General features: G+C 40.8%; 4 protein-coding genes across 5 annotated transcripts in view; 2 read left to right on the top strand and 2 right to left on the bottom strand.

Annotated features, from left to right (window-relative positions):
• LOC144647269 (uncharacterized) overlaps positions 1 to 18,527 on the bottom strand; it is a 163,714-nt gene that overhangs the window by 12,200 nt on the left and 132,987 nt on the right. The gene's annotated exons all lie outside the window — the stretch shown is intronic.
• On the top strand, positions 89 to 5,593 carry LOC144647251 (uncharacterized). 2 transcript variants are annotated; one of them, XM_078507025.1, is made up of 3 exons: positions 89 to 251; positions 2,783 to 3,106; positions 3,615 to 5,593. In XM_078507025.1, exons 2-3 carry the CDS (start codon positions 2,792 to 2,794, stop codon positions 5,424 to 5,426), a joined length of 2,127 nt encoding a protein of 708 aa, XP_078363151.1. In that variant the 5' UTR covers positions 89 to 251; positions 2,783 to 2,791; the 3' UTR covers positions 5,427 to 5,593. The 2 variants fall into 2 exon arrangements, with proteins under 2 accessions (XP_078363151.1, XP_078363150.1); XM_078507024.1 differs by having other exon boundaries at positions 89 to 247; positions 3,615 to 5,592.
• LOC144647257 (flavin-containing monooxygenase 5-like) lies at positions 8,174 to 15,135 on the bottom strand. Its single transcript, XM_078507032.1, has 3 exons — positions 14,487 to 15,135; positions 11,843 to 12,546; positions 8,174 to 10,587 (listed from the first exon to the last, which is right to left on the bottom strand). Exons 1-3 carry the CDS (start codon positions 15,133 to 15,135, stop codon positions 10,255 to 10,257), a joined length of 1,686 nt encoding a protein of 561 aa, XP_078363158.1. The 3' UTR covers positions 8,174 to 10,254.
• LOC144647266 (sedoheptulokinase-like) lies at positions 15,204 to 18,496 on the top strand. The gene is made up of 4 exons (XM_078507043.1): positions 15,204 to 15,835; positions 16,606 to 16,781; positions 17,295 to 17,453; positions 18,033 to 18,496. The coding sequence occupies exons 1-4, from the start codon at positions 15,204 to 15,206 to the stop codon at positions 18,494 to 18,496; spliced, it is 1,431 nt and encodes a 476-aa protein (XP_078363169.1).

Raw genomic sequence — 18,527 nt, 5'->3', positions numbered from 1 at the left:
CCCTTATTCCTGGAACAATTATACTTTCAAGTGTGCACGTGGTGAAAATGAAAGGAGCAATATTCAAGGAATAAGGGAAATACCCTCTAAACTTCCTGTTTGCTAAGCTATATAACTGGGTGGTGTATCGACGCTCCACTGAGATCGGTTGTGTGAATTTTTCCTCTACCGTTGCCTGACAATTCCAGTTTCTTCCGTGCGTTGTGTGGTACACAGGAACATTCGACAAGTTTTGCTTTAACACGAGGTAGGTAAGTGTCAGATATCAGTTTTATCCGATATACATGAACGAATGATGTTGATTCAACGCCTTTGAATGTCAGAAGAAAGTTGTATGGTAAAAGCCACTTCTAAAAATTATTGATTTAAATGGGTTACTCTAGACAGCGCAGTATTTAAGGAGAAAACTGGACCATGTATTGAATTTTGAGAAAATGGTGGCGATGGCTGGTGCATTTTCATTTTCGATGGCTGGGAAGATTGTTTTGGCGTTTTGCCTTTAAGAGTCTTTTCGCCCTTGCCCTGGCCGCTCAAAGAAACACTTGTTCTTGGAATAAATGAAAGCCCTTCTAAACTCTCCTTGTTGTCTACTTCACTAAGCCTTTACTGGCCTGGTGGCGCTAGGACGTTCCATTTAGGTCGGTTGTGTAATTTTTTTCCCAAAGAGGGCTTCTTTATGAATGACCCATGCAACGTTGTTGTTTTAACGAAAAAAATTTGCATTGAGTTCTGAGAAAAGGACGATAGACTTTGATCAGTGCCACCTTCAGTGATAATATCCAAACGCAGGTCAGGTTACATCCGGCTGCGAATTTTCGCTTCTGTAGCGCGCTACAGCGCGACGCAATATTTTCGGTAGAAGATAATAAATATTTATTTGTAACGCTATTTTTACAAATATTATGTTTCGTTTTACAGAATTTCGAATTACAGAATTTTACAGAATATAATTGTTCCAGCCGTTTTCCTTATCTTACAATTAAAATCTCCAGTTGCTTTTTCTATAAAAATATGGAATGATTTCACGAAAATCAAACTTAAATGTCAATATTTTTCTCAATGTTTCCTGGAAGAGATAAAATCGAAATGTGTAATAAATATTTTTTAACAAATATGTCGCCGCATCCAGGCGAGAGGTGAATCGTTTCAACGAATAAGTTTATAAGCATTAAAAAACCATTAGGGATTGATTTTTGTTTTGTATTTATAGGATAGCTGCGTGAAGTTTATTTTCGGCATTCGTGTAAGTGTGACACTCTGGGAAGGTCAAGTCACTAATATTCAAATTTCTTAGGAGAGCGCTGTTGTTTTGAAAAGGATGTCTGTAGACAGGAATCGCCATTTGTGGAAAGTTTCCGGAAATAGCGTTGAAAAGTATGCGACGAGACCTAAACAATGTGTGGATTGATATGCAAGCCTACATCAGGGAGGGAGAAGGCTTCTCCCGCCCTGCGTAAATAAACCGCTCGCCGCACTGAAAACTAGTGTGGTAAAGCAACATGCAGATATTGATATATTCAGGGATTCTTAAGGCATAAACTTTTTTTGCGGTGCGTATTACAAATGAAGGTTATCGACTGCAAGCCTTACGGGACAGTACGCATACGGTTGTAGTAATTTGAATAATCACAGGTGGCCCGAGCTAACGATACGAAACACGCGAGCGTTAATAAGGCCGGCCCGAGTATACACTTACGCATTTTCGAAACGCTCCGTTTTTACCGAAATCCCATCCGTCCACTCTACCGTTTTCGCAGCGTTCTTTCAGTGTTCTTTCAGTCCACACTTATTGCTTTTCGCTTGAGAATGCAGCGTTAAAAACGCTTTAAAGGTCATCTGAGCATGCGACAAATACGCGAATGACGTCAGTGCATTCGACATGCCGTCCACACTGATACGATACTGCTAGGCTTTTTTACATTATGCTTTTGTTTCCCCACTAAAATGCTCCACCTTAATGCTCCATTTTTCCCACCAAAATGCTCGGCCTCCCCCAAAAAGTAACTAAAATGCTCGGATAATGCTCATTGTACAAACGGTATTTTTAAAATTAATTTCAAAGTTTTTGGCTCACGAAGGAAAACAAACATGGCCGCCCTGACTCTTGAAACGTAAAACCGGCCCTGACTTTCTCTCAGTCTCCACTCACCTGTATTAGGTGGCATTTGAAGTTTTTGTGAATTTTGAGTTTTAGTCTTCATTTTCTCTAAAAAAGTTAATTTATTTTATATTTTCTCGGAAAAAAATAATTTCCGAGAAAATGCCACTAAAATGCTCGAATAATGCTCAATGCTTTTGCTTCACTAAAATGCTCGAAAAAATGCTAGCATAATGTACAAAAGCCTAGATAAGGCTCCGTTTTCTTGTCTCTACTATGGGCCGCCTTTTTACACCCGCCTCCAGACGCGGCTCCAGTGTTATGTGCATAGCTATCTTTTTACATCCATCTTTCGACATCGTCTTTCTTTTGAAATGCGCCAATCAAAACAGCTGCATACCGATGTTGGTTTAATGCAAAAGAGCCGACAATTTCAGAAGGTCATTCTAGCGGGCTGTGATTGGCGGATTTCGATCCGTCTTGTTTGTTTAGCACATCGAAAGATGGATGTCGATAGAAATCCGCTATGCACGTAACACTGAAAGCGTGCGTAATATTTTCGACTGTTGTTATGTGGATGGCAAGGCGAAAACCCACCTAAAATTATGCGTTATGAACATCCATTATGGAGCACGGGGCGGAAATAAACGATAAAACTATTGTTTGTTGGTTGTTTATTTTCAGAGAAAAATCATGTCTGAACCAAGTGACACTATGGTAGCAGATCTTAACAAAGCGATGATAAGCTCCAACTCAGGAAATGACAAGAATGAGATGGCCTTGCTGATGATGTCACCCGAGGTGAACTGGGCAGAGTTTCTGACTCCTGCACCCATGACTATCGCCCTTCTGGGACACCTGTTGCTGATTGCTGGGGAAAAGGACTTCACACTGGAACAGCAGAGGCCCGAGAAAGGTTTCCAATTTATAAAACATCCCGAATCATTTCGAGCATGTTTGGTGCAAGTAAGCAATACTGGATGGAGAGCTTTCAATGAAGCCCACAAGGTAAGAACGCTAAAGGCTTACAAAAAATGCAAGATAGAACATTCCTGGGGTGATTTAAAACGTTTTTGGTGTTTTCACAATTTCTATTATTTGGAGCCCTATTCTAATGACAGTTTTAAGTCTTTAAACAACGCATTAATGAGCGGCAATGAACGCGAGTAAAACGGTGTATTTCGCTTGCTCGGTCAGTTGGTCGATTGGTCGTTTACTGTTTTTGTATTCCGCTGGCTTGCGCATATATTTGATAAGTTTTAGGGTGCAATAAAATTTAAAACGACCATTTACCCGAATACATGCATAAGGTGGCCTTCGCGGCTAAGAATATACGTTAAACACGATTAATAATATAGTAACTTAGGCTTCGATGCTAAAATGGTATACTTCGGTGACTTTTTGGTATCCTTCTATGCACATGCCAATCGAGGAAAACTGATAAAAAGACAAAGGCATTCAGCAGGGGATTTCCACTGACTTGAAACCTAAATTCGATTATTTTTTTCTTTCCAAGAACATGGATGCAATTCGACTGTATTCTGCTCAAGTACCAGATCAAGTGAAGAAAGTTGTCCGTACTCTGGTCAGGGGAAGTGATGAGGATGTCAAAGACTTCCTTCCAATAGAACTTGGAAAGATTGAGAGGAATTCTGCGGAATGTTTGCGCTTGGCACAATCAGTTGAAGCAAAGTTCGAGCACGTGATGGATCTGACGGGCGAGCTATTGGAAGCTTCTTCAGCTGCCAGGGGACATTATGAAAAAACTCAAGAGGAAGTAAAACTGAGACGAGAAATTGCCCTAGCTAAAGAAAAGGCAGCCCGCGAGAAGATGGCTTTGGCGAAAGAACAGCAAGAAAAACTAGAAAAGGAAGTACGAGAAGCGAAAAGAAGCTGGGAGAAGGCTGTAGATTCTATGCCAAGTGGATGGGATGTCCTGGGCATGGAAGTTGTTGAAACAATCGTACATGGCGTCGTTGACATCGCAAAAGTTGCAAAAAACCCTTTTGCATCTATCGCCGGTTCTGCGGCGGCAGCAGCAGCAGATTCGGGGGAGGAAGCTGGTATTGAGCAGTCTCCAATTCCCGGCCCAGTGCCAAAATTTAAAGAAGCTGGAGAGCAATTGAAGCTTCTCACTACTCAGTTGTCAGAAGACCTTAACTCTGCTTCTGTAAAAGCTAAAGGCGACAGTGGCTCCAGCAGTGCTGAAGAACCGTTGGACAAAAAGCTTCAGTCGATGAAGGTATATATGGAAATCTTACAGGAAGATTTGACTGGCCAAAAAGGGGGTCCAATAGACAAAGAGGTCCAAGAGCTTCTGAAAAAAGGTTTGGAGATAAGCAAGGAAGGGGAAGCAATAACGAAGGGGCTGACCTTTTCACCTGAGAACCTCAAAGGAATTGCTACACAAGCAGCTGAACTAAAGAATGACGTCATGAAGTTGTGCACAAAAATTCGTGCAAAGACAGGAGGAAATCCTTTCACTACCAAATCTCCAAGGCAAGCAAACATGGCCAGATCTCAAAGTTCTACCTCTAAAAGTGCAGCTAAGACAGCAGTTGAAGGTGCACGGTTCAAAATCGCTGAAACAAGGGGCCTATTAGAAAGGCAAGAGGACCGCTACGATCAGACTTGCAAGCAACTAAAGGAGAACAATGAAGAGTTAAGTAAGGTGTTAGAAAGCCTTGCCGAATTGAGCCCAGAGAAGATTGCTAACTTCGACCAAATAAGAGACACCCTGATGAAAGGCATCAAAGCCCTGGCCTCAGTTCGTGAGCAGTGGCAGAAACTGGTGGAGTTCTTCCAGTTTATCACCAACATCATCAAGGTTTGTCAAAATGAAAGCCTAAAAAGTTTTGTCGACTATGCCAAGGTGGGCCAAAGGCGAGTGCTGGCTAACGGCTATGCTGATGGTGATTTCATGCGCGATCTCATCTATGAGCAAGTGAGCCAAGCAAATACGACGTCGTATGTGGTGTGGTCCATATCCAACACGTACGTGGAAATATCCCGCAACCACCTGATGAGCCGCCTGGCGAGTCTTGGCCAGTTGGTCGCCTTGGATCCGGAGAAGGAAAGACACACCATTGAGATGAAGAAGACAGAGCTCATGGAAGGCAGCCAAGAGGCTCAAGAAGCTATAAGGAAGCTTGTGATGGAAGCCAAAGAACACTTCCACCACAAAGTGGAGAAGAGAATCAAGCAGATCGAAACAGAGCTACTAAAAGTGCTTCCTCCTGAAGATCCAGCAAGAATAAAAGAAATAAATGACACCGTAAGTCGTGCCATCAAAGAAGCAGACGAAGGTTTCACTGAAGACGACTTCTGAGAACATAAACTGAGGTAAAACACCCTATTTTATGAGAATCTCTGTTTTGTGGGCTATGGCTGAACGTTGTTAACCTAAAGACAATTGTAGCCTTAAGACGTTGATTTAGTTTTGAAATGAAACAAACTGATATTGTTGTGTGTTTTAAGGGCCTGTTTACAAGCAGGCGGGTAACCCTATCACATAGGGTTACCCTAGCACCTAGGGTTACCCTAGCGCTCCCACATTTCTTCTTTTTTTCATCGACGTGTTTACAAGGCGCTAGGGTTACCCTAGCAGCTAGGGTAACCCTAGCTGAGTGCTAGGGTTACCCTAGCTGCTAGGGTAACCCTAGCGCCTTGTAAACGCTCTGCTAGGGATAACTCGCCTACCCGGGACAACTTCATTTTGTCTCCAAAAAGCTAAATATGTTTAAAAATACCGTCAAAAACAGCGAATTGTGACCAAGAAACATCGTGTTCATTCACAATTTGTCGTATTTTTGCGTTGGAACGGAATTATTTTCGAATAATAGTTTCTAACGACAAAATTTTACAAGGTTAACTGAAGCGTAACCGGTGTAAGTTGATCCGGGTAAGTAGGGTTACCCTACCTGCGAATTTTGCTTGTAAACCCGGGCTATGTTCTAATCCTCTTGCTAGGGTAACCCTAGCACCTAGGGTTACCCTACCTGCTTGTAAACAGGCCCTAAAACAGTAGAAGTAGAATTATTGAAAGATATTGATTCATTGATATATCAAATTGACATGGGCCTGGTTGTTAGGCAACCGATAAACGCTAATCCAAGATTTAAACTCAACCAAGGTTTTAATTCTCTCGATTAAAAGTGTTTTTTTTTTTAATGCTAATGCTTTATGGAGTTTTTATTAGCATAGTCAAAACTGAAGAACAATATAGACAGAAAACCTAAGAGAAAAGTTATTAGATTGAAACCAAAATTTACGCTTATCTAAGATTAGCTTTATCTTCGTTTAAACAAACCGGGCCATTCAATGCTATTAATCTTTGGAAGTATAGCTAATCTTTTTTTTTTTTTTTAAATTAAGCATCCTGGTTGAGTTACAAGTGACAAACTGTGGAACCTCCAGGATTCCACTGAAATGAACGAACGGACGAAGGAACAAATCAGCCAACGCACAAACGAACGAACGAACGAAAGAACGCAAGAACTGACGGAGGAACGAATAAACCGGCGAACGCACGAAAGTAGAAATTATAAACGAAAGAACGAACGAACAAACAAAAGAACGGACGGACGGACGGTCGAATGAAGAACAGGTATACAATGGAAAAGAAGAACAGGTATACAATGGCGAAAACTAATTGGGGCACTGGAAAAATAATGCATGCTTAATTGAAACGACATGTGCAAGCTTAAAGCTGTTAAATCTTAGTTACTAAACTTAAATTATGTTTAGTCAGTTAGACAAAAATATTTACTCGCATTTATCATTTTGCCCTTTTTGCGTTATTAGTATAACATTTTGAAAAAAAATTAAAGGAAGATTATCTCGAAGTAAATTTTAAAAGTAGTCAGACAGACACGGTGAAACGTCAATGTTTATAGGGGATTGCTCCTGGTGAAACTTCACTACCCAGGGAGGGGGGGGGGGGGGGGGGAGGCATCGTAAAGCAAAGTCCCGCCGAAATCGGCCAAATAACATTGAAATGTCATAACCATATCATTTTTATTGGCTCTGATTTTTTTCGGCGAGGACGGCACACCCCACCATGGAGGAAGACTAAGTGTGGAATTTTTTAGAACCCATCAGGCCTAGGGAGGCTAGAGAGGTCTAAATTTCACCAAAAAGGACAAAAAACTCTAGGTTAGGGTTTACCAGGTTTATTACAAAGGGAAAGTTGTTCAAATTGCTCTGTGCTTTAAAGCTTTTTGCTATTATCAGAGTTCATTGTAATTCTGAGGTTTGCTGGACTTAATAAAACTAAAGTATTCTTCAAAAGTGTTTGATTTAATTCCTGTTTTCACTCTAGCCCAGGTCTCTTTGGATGGCAAGGTGCACATGATGAACATCTTTGCATGACCCTTTCTTTATTGCTGTTGCCGTTGTTTTGTTTTGTTTCGATTTGCTTTTATTCATCTTTTTTTTTCTCGCCATTAATTCACTCGTTTCCACCCAAAACACCTTTGTTTGTAAATAACACCTGCACCACTTTATTTTCCCTTACCAATTTCGATGTTCAAGATTTTTTTTTTTACAAATTAAGATAAATTATTTGTGGAGCCAACATGGTTCACTTTCGCATTAACTTGAAGGGGAATCCGATTTTTCACAACTGGGATATCACTGCCTCGTCCCAGACGTAATCCTCCTGGGTCGTGCACGGTTCACTTGGCGTTGTGGGACTGACGTGCCCGGTTCGCTTTGCGTTGTGGGACTGACGTGCACGGTTCACTTGGCGTTGTTACCTAACCATCAACCTCCCTGTTTTCAACTTTGGTTTTCCGTGATTGTTTGCACCCTCAAAGACGACCTGTAAAATAGACTTTAACACCTAGCCACGACAGGCCTTAAGGTGACACGCCTAGACACTCTCGAAAGTGGACAGCTCTACTTACGGCCGCCTAGACTTGCTCCAAGTCGACCTCGTATAAATGGATAGCGAACACGGTCACGACCGTGCGAGCGAACGAGGTCGCGAGGCCCAACCAACCAGAGGAAAAAAAATTAAAAGGACTTTGAGAAAGTCTAACGGCCGCCTTGTTTGAAACCCCATCCTGATTTTAACTGCCATACAAACTCTGTATTTTTACATTCTCGTAATCGGATATTCCCGTAAGCGGCCGCGGACACTTTCAGAGATTACTACTTAGACGTTTTCTTTGCTTTTAAGCTCCCGTAGGCGAACAACCCAAAGGAAATCTTATAAACAACCTCTATATCGTGTTTTTATCAATCAACTTCACATTGCCGTTCGCGATTGTCACAATGATTTTACAGTAATTACAGTACCATATTTCAGTGTTTGTTTTGTCGTCATCCACGTCCGTCCAGTTATTTTTAGCTGGGCAAGCTCCCGTAAGCGGCCATCTATCCCCTATCCCTCTAGTGGCCGCTTACGAGAACCATTCTCGTAAGCGACCAGCTCCAGTTACGGACACTTTTTTCGCGTCTCGAGGGTGTCCGCTTGCGAGAGCTTCCCCTGTATTTATTTCTTGAATTTCTTTTTGGTTCAGTCGCTGCAAGCGCCACACTCCCTTTTACTCTATCATGGGTAAGGCAGCTGAAACGTAATGATTGCGGGATATACTATCAGTGTTTAAATGGAAAACCATCTTTCAACAACGATGCCACGATGGTTTTATTTACGTTTAGGAAAGCCTTTTTCTCTTCCGAATTTCTATTCCTATTCTGGACTTAATTTGTCATACCTGACCGTCGATCAGTTTCCCAGTAAATGATACCCTTTTCTAGACCAAAACTCTCTGATTTCTATACCCTATCCCAGACTAAACTGCTTGAAAACCATACCCTTCACAGCTCATATATGGGAGTGCCTCCACCCCCTCGGCAACTATTCTACAACCCTTTTTGCACCTTAAAACTTGGACTACTTTTGACCTTGACAAGACGAGCACAACTGGTTTATAATACCTCGAATGTGTTTTCCTGAATAAAGCTATAATGCTACTTTACAAGACGTTCTACGCACTGAACTACTTTTCACAAGGGCAATTCCAAGAGTAGACTACGAGCAGTCCCTATTTTTTCGCAGAGTCCGTCGAGCTTGATGCGAAATTTTTTTCCGAAGAGTCCGTCGAGCTTGTATTTTTTTCGCTTCAAGCTCGACGGACTCTGCGAAAAAATAGGGACTGCTCGTAGTCTATTCCAAGAGCATCGCGCCGATGTTACATTTTTACAATATCCGCGTGGCCCATGAACCTAAAACTATGAGTTACGACGTAATATATGAAACACGGGAGAGAGTGTTTCATCACATTTCCAAACAACGGGAAGAGAGTTGAAATTACGACGCGCAGCGGAGCATTTTTTTTTACGAACTTCGAGGTGTTTGAAAATGCGATGATGTTTGCTATATCTTCTCAATCGAGACTAAAACTAAGGAGTAAAAAGGTGAAAAGAATCTTTAAAATCTGTACGTGGTAATTAAGATCACATATACAAATCACGGTCACGGTTTCTTATTTCCTTTGTTTTAACTTGATGAATAATAGTGTTTGAGCAATGTAGTGATCACCTTTAAGAAAGTTGATCACTTAAATACTATTTATACAATAACTTCGTAATAATTACTTATATCTTATTTTTCTTTCGTCTTCTCTCTTTAATCAAATAATTTTGTAACTACTCACCTCGTTTAGTCAATTTCTATTCTGAGTAGTTTTTTGGCCTATGTTAGTTAATTTATTTTATACTATTAGAGCAGTTTTCACTGAGTGTCGAAAGTAATTCTCGTTTGCTTTGGTTTTGCATCACCACGCTTAGTGATTGGGTTGAAAATCACACGCCACTTTCTCAAACAATCAGAAGTAAAACTAAAGCCAATCGTCACAAACTCATGCACATTTTCCCGGGCTTCGTGCCAGCTACATGTACATGTACTTCGAGTTTTGATTGGTTCACTGGATTGTCTGTGTCCTTTGTGATTGGCTAGAGTAATTACTTTACTTTTGGTTTTACGAAACTCAATTGAAAACTGCTCTCTTATTCTATTTATCTTTTGCAAAAATAAAATAGTGGTTGTTGTTGCATTGTTTTTAAGTACGGGCGATCCTGGAAACAGAAAAGCAAGCATGCGCCACTACCACAACAACACCTTTTAAAACTCTATCATGTTCATAAATTGGTCAGGTTTCACGAAAATATCTCATTAGAATAGCAACTACAACAACTAACAGAACCAGTAACTTCAAGTAAACAGCAGCGCTGTTGTTCCCCTTATCCTCCTTCTGCTGCAAAACGCGTGTCTTTGTGGCGTAAATCACATTTTCAGGAGCATCTTCAATGGCCTTCTTGGCTCCCGCCCAAGCACCAGGTCCCATGATTCGGAATTGTGCTGGTGTGCAAGGCCCGAAAAAACACCTCAGGGCTAAGGCAGGGTCGCTGAAAAGGAGCTTGGCAAAGTTGGGCTTACAACCAATCTCATTTGCTAATTCATCACCGTAGGGAATATAGTCAACCTGTAGGGAGGGAAAAAATAAATAGCCAGTGAAACATGATAGGACATACAGAATTGCTTGAGATGACCTGCATTCCATTACCTCGGGTCCTCTCAGATGTTTGAGCAAGCGATTTGTTGAGAGCTGAAAAATTTTAAGTGATCAACTGCACAAGAACGTTGCCAAAGTAGCTGACACGGTAACAATGTAATTATCCATTATGAAGTATACAAATGCAAAATTCAATGTTTTCTTAAAAAAAAGTTTAAATAAAGTAGACTGCATGGCCAGCGTTCAAAAGGGAAGGATAATGAGAGTTGGAGCATGAAGAGAGAGCTTGGTAGTTGCCTGAGCTCAGACCTCTGATAGGTGTACTCATGGAATCACATGCAGGATTTATTATTACCCGGCCTGACCAATCGATGAAACCGATAATCGATGATAATCGATACCAATCGATAATAATCGATGCCAATTAATTGATTGATATTGGAAATTGGTGACCAATCGATGACGGAAAATTTTGTGACTTTAAATTTCATCGATTTTCATCGACTGTCATTGATTTTCATCGATTTTCATCGATTATCATCAATTACCATTGATTATCATCGATTACCATCGATTTTCATCGATTGTTTTTTATTTGTTTTGATTTAATATTATGCGTGTTATTACTTCAACTCAGTGGCTCTTCAAAGCGATCAATACCTCATTTATTCATTTTCGTGATATACCGTTACTGTTATGTCTGTTATCCAGCAAAAACAACGTTATTAAGAAAAGGGGCAAGGTTTACACTAGCGTATAGGGTACTTGAGAAGATGGTAGCCTTTGACTATGCACTTAATAACAAGTGTAACGTCCGTTGCTTTATCCCCGACTTTATCCGCTTCTTCAGACATCGTGCGCTCAGCTCACAATCAGTCGTTTTAGGATTGCAATATATATAATCTATTTCCGGATATCCTGTAGAATTATCCTGGGGATGCCCAAGTACGCCGTAAGGTATCGATAACAATGGATGATAATCGATGAAAATCGATAGCTATTGATGAAAATCGATAGCAATCGATGACAATCGATGTAATTATGGAAATTTTATTTGTGACTATCGATTGGTCATCGATTGGCCGATGCCAATTGATATCAATTAACTAACCATCATCGATTAATATCAATTGATTGATTGATTTCTGATCATCGATCGGTCAGGCCATCGATTGGTCAGGCCGGGATTATTATTATTGATTATGTACTAAACTCCTTGTCTAACCTGTATGGTGTGTCGTTTTGAGGCATAATACCTTTCTTGCATTGCTTTTCTTTTCTTCTCAATATCTTCCATCATGACGATGTTTGCAGGAAGCGATGATTTCCCACTAAACACTCGTGTTGCCCAGCGCGCCTGCAGCTCTGACAATGGAAAAATCGCACCGAGAGGTTGAAAACAACCAAACACAGCAAGAGTTGGCTTGGCAAGGTTTGGTGGAAACATGTATTTGTATAATTCCACCTTGTTATCACTTACAGGAAGAATAGACTCATCTACAAAGTTGAAACCTATCTTGTACCCTGTGCAAAAGATCACTGCATCCAAGTCATTTACTTGGGTACCGTCGTCAAAGACAACCCCAGTTTTGGTAAAACTGGCCACGTTAGGCTTAACAACAACACTTCCAACAATAATGCGGTGAGGGAGGTCATCATTAACCATTGGATGCTGACCAATGATTGAATGTTGGGGACGTAACCCAAAGGTTTCATGGTCAAATCTCTGGTTTACTGCTTTCATGAAAAGGTACTTAAGAAGTGATAATGGCATCAAAGATGCGGATCGTCTGAGGAACTGCTGGTCAGCAGGCTCCCCACCTTTCCCCAGTCGGGATAGGACCCATGCTCCTCGGCGAGTGCTGAGGTAAACCCGGGATGCGTGGCGGCTTAGTTCCACAGCAATGTCACCTGCAGAGTTTCCAATACCTACAGAAGACAAACAAATAAAAAAACTGTTCTGTTAACAAATCAACAACATTTTTTTCATTGGTAAAGTTGGCATCATTTCTGTGGTCTGTAATGGAGTATATCATAGAAAATACCTAGATCTATCTAGATCAGCATGCACTGCAGACCTATAATATATAAATAACAATAAAAACATAAATAATAATAATAATAATAATAATAGATCTGCACGCATTGCAGACCTATGAAACTAGTTCAATTATTGTTTTCAATTCTTTTTTTCTGCCTAAGATTGACATATGTAGCTACTGTGATTTATTTGCTCATTCCGACAGAAATTTAGGGTGTGGAGAATTTGTTTAACAACTACCCAGGAAGTGAACTTAGGACAGAAGCCATCTCAGGCTGGAGGAGGAGGGAGCACTAGTCCAAGAAAAGCTTGCAAAGGACCAGGGATGAGGCAAGTTTGTGGAGGATAGAGAACTTAGAGGGAAAAGCTTGGAAAAAGGACTCAGGACACCTACTGGTATATACAAGCTCATCAAATTTGACTATCCTAAAGTTAGCTCGTGTAACCTTGTCAACTATACAGTACATGTAAATCCACATCTGACCATTGTAAAAAAAAGTGATTTCAGATTTTGGTATCAGTTGGCTGTAAGCATTCGCTCACAAGCCCTCTTTTCCTCTCTCTGCAGTCAACCCTCCTTTTCATTCAGTCTTCATTTCATTGTTATCAGTCTTTTCTTTTCGCCTTATTCCCAAAACAGGGCCTGTTCATGATCATGGCATAGAGCTGAGACAGCAGGCCAGCCAATCAGTAGAGACATTCATATCAGTCTATGAACTCGTACAACTTTTCTATTTTCAAAACAATTGTATCCCCAGGACCCTCGCCCCTCCCTGTTGCTGAAAACTGGAAGCAGAGGTTCAGGGAACAAGCTGGGCATGGCATGTGTACTTAAACCTCAATCTGTAGCAAGTTCCAGGCATTTGGTTTGTTGGGAGCAGTGTAAAAAATGGAATAAGCGACACGGAAGGCAAGTGGTAAAATGGTTAGGGGTTTGGGGGGATATTCCGGAGGTGGGGGAATCTCCCATATGAAAGGGAGGGGGATGCTCATCAGAAAATTTGAATAGCCCAATTTTGATATATTAAAATTCAGCCTAAAACATATATATAGACCTCAAGACGAGGCTCCGGGGACCAAACTATAGAGTTTGTGGGGTTTATTCCCCGGAGCCTCATAGTGATGTCTATTGTTTTAGGCTGAATTTTAAAATATCGAAATTGGACTATTAAACCCCTAAAGGAGATCAATATGAGCACCACTCTTTACCCCGGAAAGATACCATCTCTGCTGATTTCTAGACCACCAACACAGTATGACTTTTTTATTTCTTATGTGCAGCGCTAAACGAGACCTAATGCATTGATGGCCGGGGGGGGGGGGGTACTTGGGTAAATTTTTGTTGAGTATGTGCGGCTGGCCTCTCAGAACCCCTACCCATTATAGTCATATTCTATGGCCAATTATAGACCCCATCTTAGTCACTTTTGAGTAAATTTAATTTTTACGACCCCAACTTAGTCACTTTCTGGGAGCTGTTTGTCAAATATTGAACAACAGCAATAAATACGGTAACATTTTTTTCAGGGAAAATTTCCGTTCATAAATCACAACTTGCCAGAATGTTCGTACTCTCAAAATCCCGGAAAAGTGTGACCCCATTCTAGTCACCCTATAAAAAATGCTTGAAATGGCGACCCCCATTCTAGTCAGTCCAGTCGTGAAAATGCGACCCCATCCAGCGGCACATCCCCATTAGCCCATTTATAGGAAGTGCCCCACCCCCCCCCCCCCCCGGGATTGATGGCTTAAAATATTGGCAGTAAATTCGATCCATTTGTAAAGGGTACATGACTACATGCAAAAGCAAAAAGAACACGATACGTACCCACGAGTAGAACGTTTTTGTTTTCATAAGGTTTGAAGTCCTTGTAGGCGTGACTGTGGATCTTCAGCCCTGAAAACTCGTCCATTCCAGGAAAGCTTGGCCATGAAGGCTCTGAATGGTGACCGACACACAGCATGACAGCATCGTAAACTTCTTTCTTCACTTCTTCAGGATCCTCGCTGTTTTGATCTTGAAAGAGGATTACCCATTTTCCGCTCTCTTCGAAATCAGCCGCTTTCCTGAGGTCAACGACCTTCGTACGAAATCGAATGCATTTGTACATATCAAACGATTCCGCGTACAGATGAAGATACTTCATGATCCAGTCGTGGCGCATGTACGGCGGGTATTCTTTAGGGATTGGAAAATCCGAAAAGCACATCATTTCCTTGCTGGTGTTTATCACAGTTGATCTGTAAACAGAGCTATGCCGTTCTTCCTCGGTGAAATACCACAAGCCACCGATGGAGTCTTCTTGCTCGAAACACACCGGTTCCAATCCTTCGTCTTTGCAGCATTTTATGCAAGTAAGGCCACTAGCTCCAGCTCCGATTACTGCAACTCTCATCTTCAACAAAGAAAGAGGCGAAACGAAAAAAAAGCTCTCTGAAAAAAAGTAATCTGAGAGCTGACTCAAGCAAATAGTCATGTCATGTAAAATGCACCAAGAGTCCCACGTCACGCAATATTTCCAAGAGCGTTGCGTTACAAAAGAAGATGGCGGATTGTGACTCCGAATCGTTTGTCCTCGGAATCGACGTAGGAACAACCTCGATCAAAGTATCCCTCTTGCAAAATACCACAAGAGATGTTGTTGAAAGTTTTAGATGTGAAACAGGGGCAAATATTTGCACTGAGGGAGTGAACTTCGCGGAGCAAGATGCAGCAAAAATTATTGGTTGTTTGCAGCATGCGCTTGGCCGGCTCTCGTCGCATTACATGGCCAAAGTGAGCAGTGTTGGAATATGCGGACAAATGCATGGTTGTGTGATGTGGAAGGGAAAGTCTTGCGTGACATGGAACATATCAGAATCTAACGAATATTTTAGATCCAGCGACAATGTTTCTCGTTTAATTACTTGGGAGGATAGAAGATGTACTAATGAATTTTTGGCAACACTTCCAGCTACGCGCACAAATGTTGCTATTTCTACTGGTTTTGGATGTGCTAGTCTTTTCTGGCTTCAAAGAAACCACCCTAGCCTTTTGGAACGTTTCGACTGTGCTGGAACGATCATGGATTTTATCGTGTGTGTTTTGTGTCAAATGGACAAGCCTTGGATGTCTCTACACAATGCTGTAAGCTGGGGATATTTTGATGTTCATAACATGATGTGGGAGTTAGAGATGTGAGTTAATTAGCCAACTCCCTTTATTGCGGAGTTTTTGCACCTGCCAACATCGGGCTTCTTCAAACAATATAAATATAATAATCATTTAAAAATAAAGTATTAAAAAATAATAGTCATTTAGTAAATAAATTAATTTGTTTTATTCATTTTGCCACAAAAAAGAAATACAAGCACATTATAAGGTTATAAAAGTGGCAAGGAGGTCTTTACTAGCCTGAATTTCAGATATCATCCTCCAGGAGTGCACAACCACAGGATAGGTTATGTAAAGTCTGCATCAAGCCAAGTGGCCCACACTGCTGGAGCTTATCCCGGTTTCTGGAGCATTAAGCTACTAGGAGCATTTCTACTCTGCCGTAGATGCAACGGGTGACCAGAGAAAGATGTCTGAAATTTAGGCTAGTCTTTACAATGTTATTTGTGAAAATGTTCTTTGATTTTTCCTACCACATCCAAAACTGAACAGTTACAAACTGTACAAATCAAGGGTGAAGCTAACCCTACATGTATGACTTTTTCTAAACCCAGCATACAGCATACTGTACAATATATATATACCTGTTGATTCCATCAATGCCAAGCTTTCATGGGATCCTGGCATGAAAGCAAGGTGAATTCCCAACACAGCACTCTTAGAACATCAAAAACCAACCACCAGGATAGTTTGGTTAAAATTCTTATAGTTTGTGATATTTGATATTATTATCAGGGACCCATTTTTGTTTAAACTTTTTTTATAATTTTTTCTTATTTTCTGCCATTTATAGCCTGAAAGGTGCAAAATTCCCCACCCATCTCCTGCCAGTGGCGGTAGAGTCAGATACCATGGCTGGTAAACTACAAAAGACTTTCTGCAATATTCCTGCTGGAACACCTGTGGGGGTGGGACTGGGGGACTTCCAGTGCTCAGTGCTTGCCAGTATATCACAGCAGAGTGATGCAGGTGATAAATACTGTTTTTTTTTTACATTAATGTTAACAATGAAATGGTACACATTCAAGGTTTATTCTACCTTGAACTAACTAAAGGAAACATGGTCGCCATGTTTAACTTCGTGTGAACAAGACTTGGTCCAGTCCTCCACGGCTGATACAACATGTGTGGATACCGTGACAAACAACATACATGTAATAACCTTTGATCATACAATGTAGTTAATCAAGGGAAATGGTTATGAAACCTGACAAACATCAATAAGCAAACAAGTCAAAGATGCCAAGATTTATGTCGGAAGGTCTATGACCATGCACATCTTTTGTTTTGCGCTCATACACAATACATAAATTATGTAATCACGATGTTTCCATTGGTTAGTTGCAAGAACACACATAACCACCTATTGTATTTTGTCAGGTTTTGTGCACTGTCAACCACCAACATAGTGAACAAAAACATACAACAAAGACCTTTTCCAGGCTTCATATAATTATAAGTTTTCTGGCATTGTCTTTACAGTTCTTAATATTGGTACTTCCTGTCAGCTAGCTGTTGTCATTTCTGATAATGCCAGTTTGGGAGATTCGCCTAGCCAAGCTACAAACATAACAAGTGAAGCGGTGCAAATTCTTCCATTCTTTGGAGGAAGAAAAGTCATTACAGCTGCATCACTTTCAGGTATTATAGCCAGATACTAAAGGACAGTCATTAAACCTCCACTGTATTTATGGCTGATGTGAGGCCAAGAATTACTGTACTATTCTACATGTAAGTAATGACTGTTTCCAAGTGCAACCATGTTTGGGTAGTTCCAAAAATTCTCCATACCTCCTCCACAGAACAGATATTCCTAAGGACCCCCCCCCCCCCACCCTTCTGGAAATTCCAAGTTAGTTTCATACATTTCCTTTAAAGTTTTTGGTCTCTGAGACCTCCCCCACCCACCCCCAGGAATTTCCAATCCCGTCTGTGGGGGAGTACTGACATTTTCTGGAACCACACAATACTGTTGCCAGTTGATATAAACTTTATAATTATTTTTTGAAGGCTCTATGTATTTGCTGCCATTAAACAGCACAACTGTCTGATAGGTGAAGAAATAAGCATAGCTTTATCTTTGTGCAGTTACTGGTCCTTTGATCAGCAGAGAACACAAGTATTGAAAGTTGTTTTTAAAGTTGACAATTTATCATTATGCAACCTTCAACAAGGCAATGGTAATTATTGTTAAAAATAACTGTTTATTTGTCTTAACAGGTGGTAATGTGTTTGCTACCTATGTCAAGATGTTGACATCATGGATAAAGGATCTTGGCATAAACGACAGCCTTCCATCTACAGATGAAATTTATCAAAGAATACTAGACTGTGCAGATAAAAAGGGTTCAACATCACTTAAAGTAGTTCCCACTTTGTGGGGAGAAAGGCACATTCCAGATCAAAGAGGGCAAGTGAGTAACATTACATCAGACAATATCTCACTTGGCGATGTTGGTGTGGCTCTATGTCGAGGACTTATGGAAAATGTACAAGAGATGATGTCACGGGAATTTCTGCATTTCCATGGCGTGCAAAGGATTGTAGGCACTGGAAGTGCTCTGATAAGAAATCAGGTTCTCCAAAAACAAGTTGAACAGGTTTTTGGATTGCCGCTGGTACTGAGTGAAAATGCAGATGCATCAACAGGAGCTGCATTAGCTGTAATTGCGGAGATAAACTAATACGAGGTATTACAATACACCACAAGAATTG

Source organism: Oculina patagonica, chromosome 3 (assembly GCF_052425735.1).
Source record: "Oculina patagonica isolate OP01 chromosome 3, crgOcupat, whole genome shotgun sequence".
Taxonomy (NCBI): domain Eukaryota; kingdom Metazoa; phylum Cnidaria; class Anthozoa; order Scleractinia; family Oculinidae; genus Oculina; species Oculina patagonica.
This window is presented reverse-complemented; position numbering and strand designations above follow the sequence as displayed.

Excerpts from the sequence above, each read along its gene's own strand:
- LOC144647251 (XM_078507025.1), top strand. The coding sequence starts at position 2,792 with ATGTCTGAACCAAGTGACACTATGGTAGCAGATCTTAACAAAGCGATG. Across the intron at positions 3,107-3,614 it reads CTTTCAATGAAGCCCACAAG|AACATGGATGCAATTCGACT; the intron begins GTAAGAACGCTA and ends TTTCTTTCCAAG.
- LOC144647257 (XM_078507032.1), bottom strand. The coding sequence starts at position 15,135 with ATGACTATTTGCTTGAGTCAGCTCTCAGATTACTTTTTTTCAGAGAGC. Across the intron at positions 12,547-14,486 it reads CAAAAACGTTCTACTCGTGG|GTATTGGAAACTCTGCAGGT; the intron begins GTACGTATCGTG and ends TGTCTTCTGTAG. Across the intron at positions 10,588-11,842 it reads CAAAACGACACACCATACAG|GTTGACTATATTCCCTACGG; the intron begins GTTAGACAAGGA and ends CCCTCCCTACAG.
- LOC144647266 (XM_078507043.1), top strand. The coding sequence starts at position 15,204 with ATGGCGGATTGTGACTCCGAATCGTTTGTCCTCGGAATCGACGTAGGA. Across the intron at positions 15,836-16,605 it reads ATGATGTGGGAGTTAGAGAT|CCTGAAAGGTGCAAAATTCC; the intron begins GTGAGTTAATTA and ends TGCCATTTATAG. Across the intron at positions 17,454-18,032 it reads TACAGCTGCATCACTTTCAG|GTGGTAATGTGTTTGCTACC; the intron begins GTATTATAGCCA and ends TTGTCTTAACAG.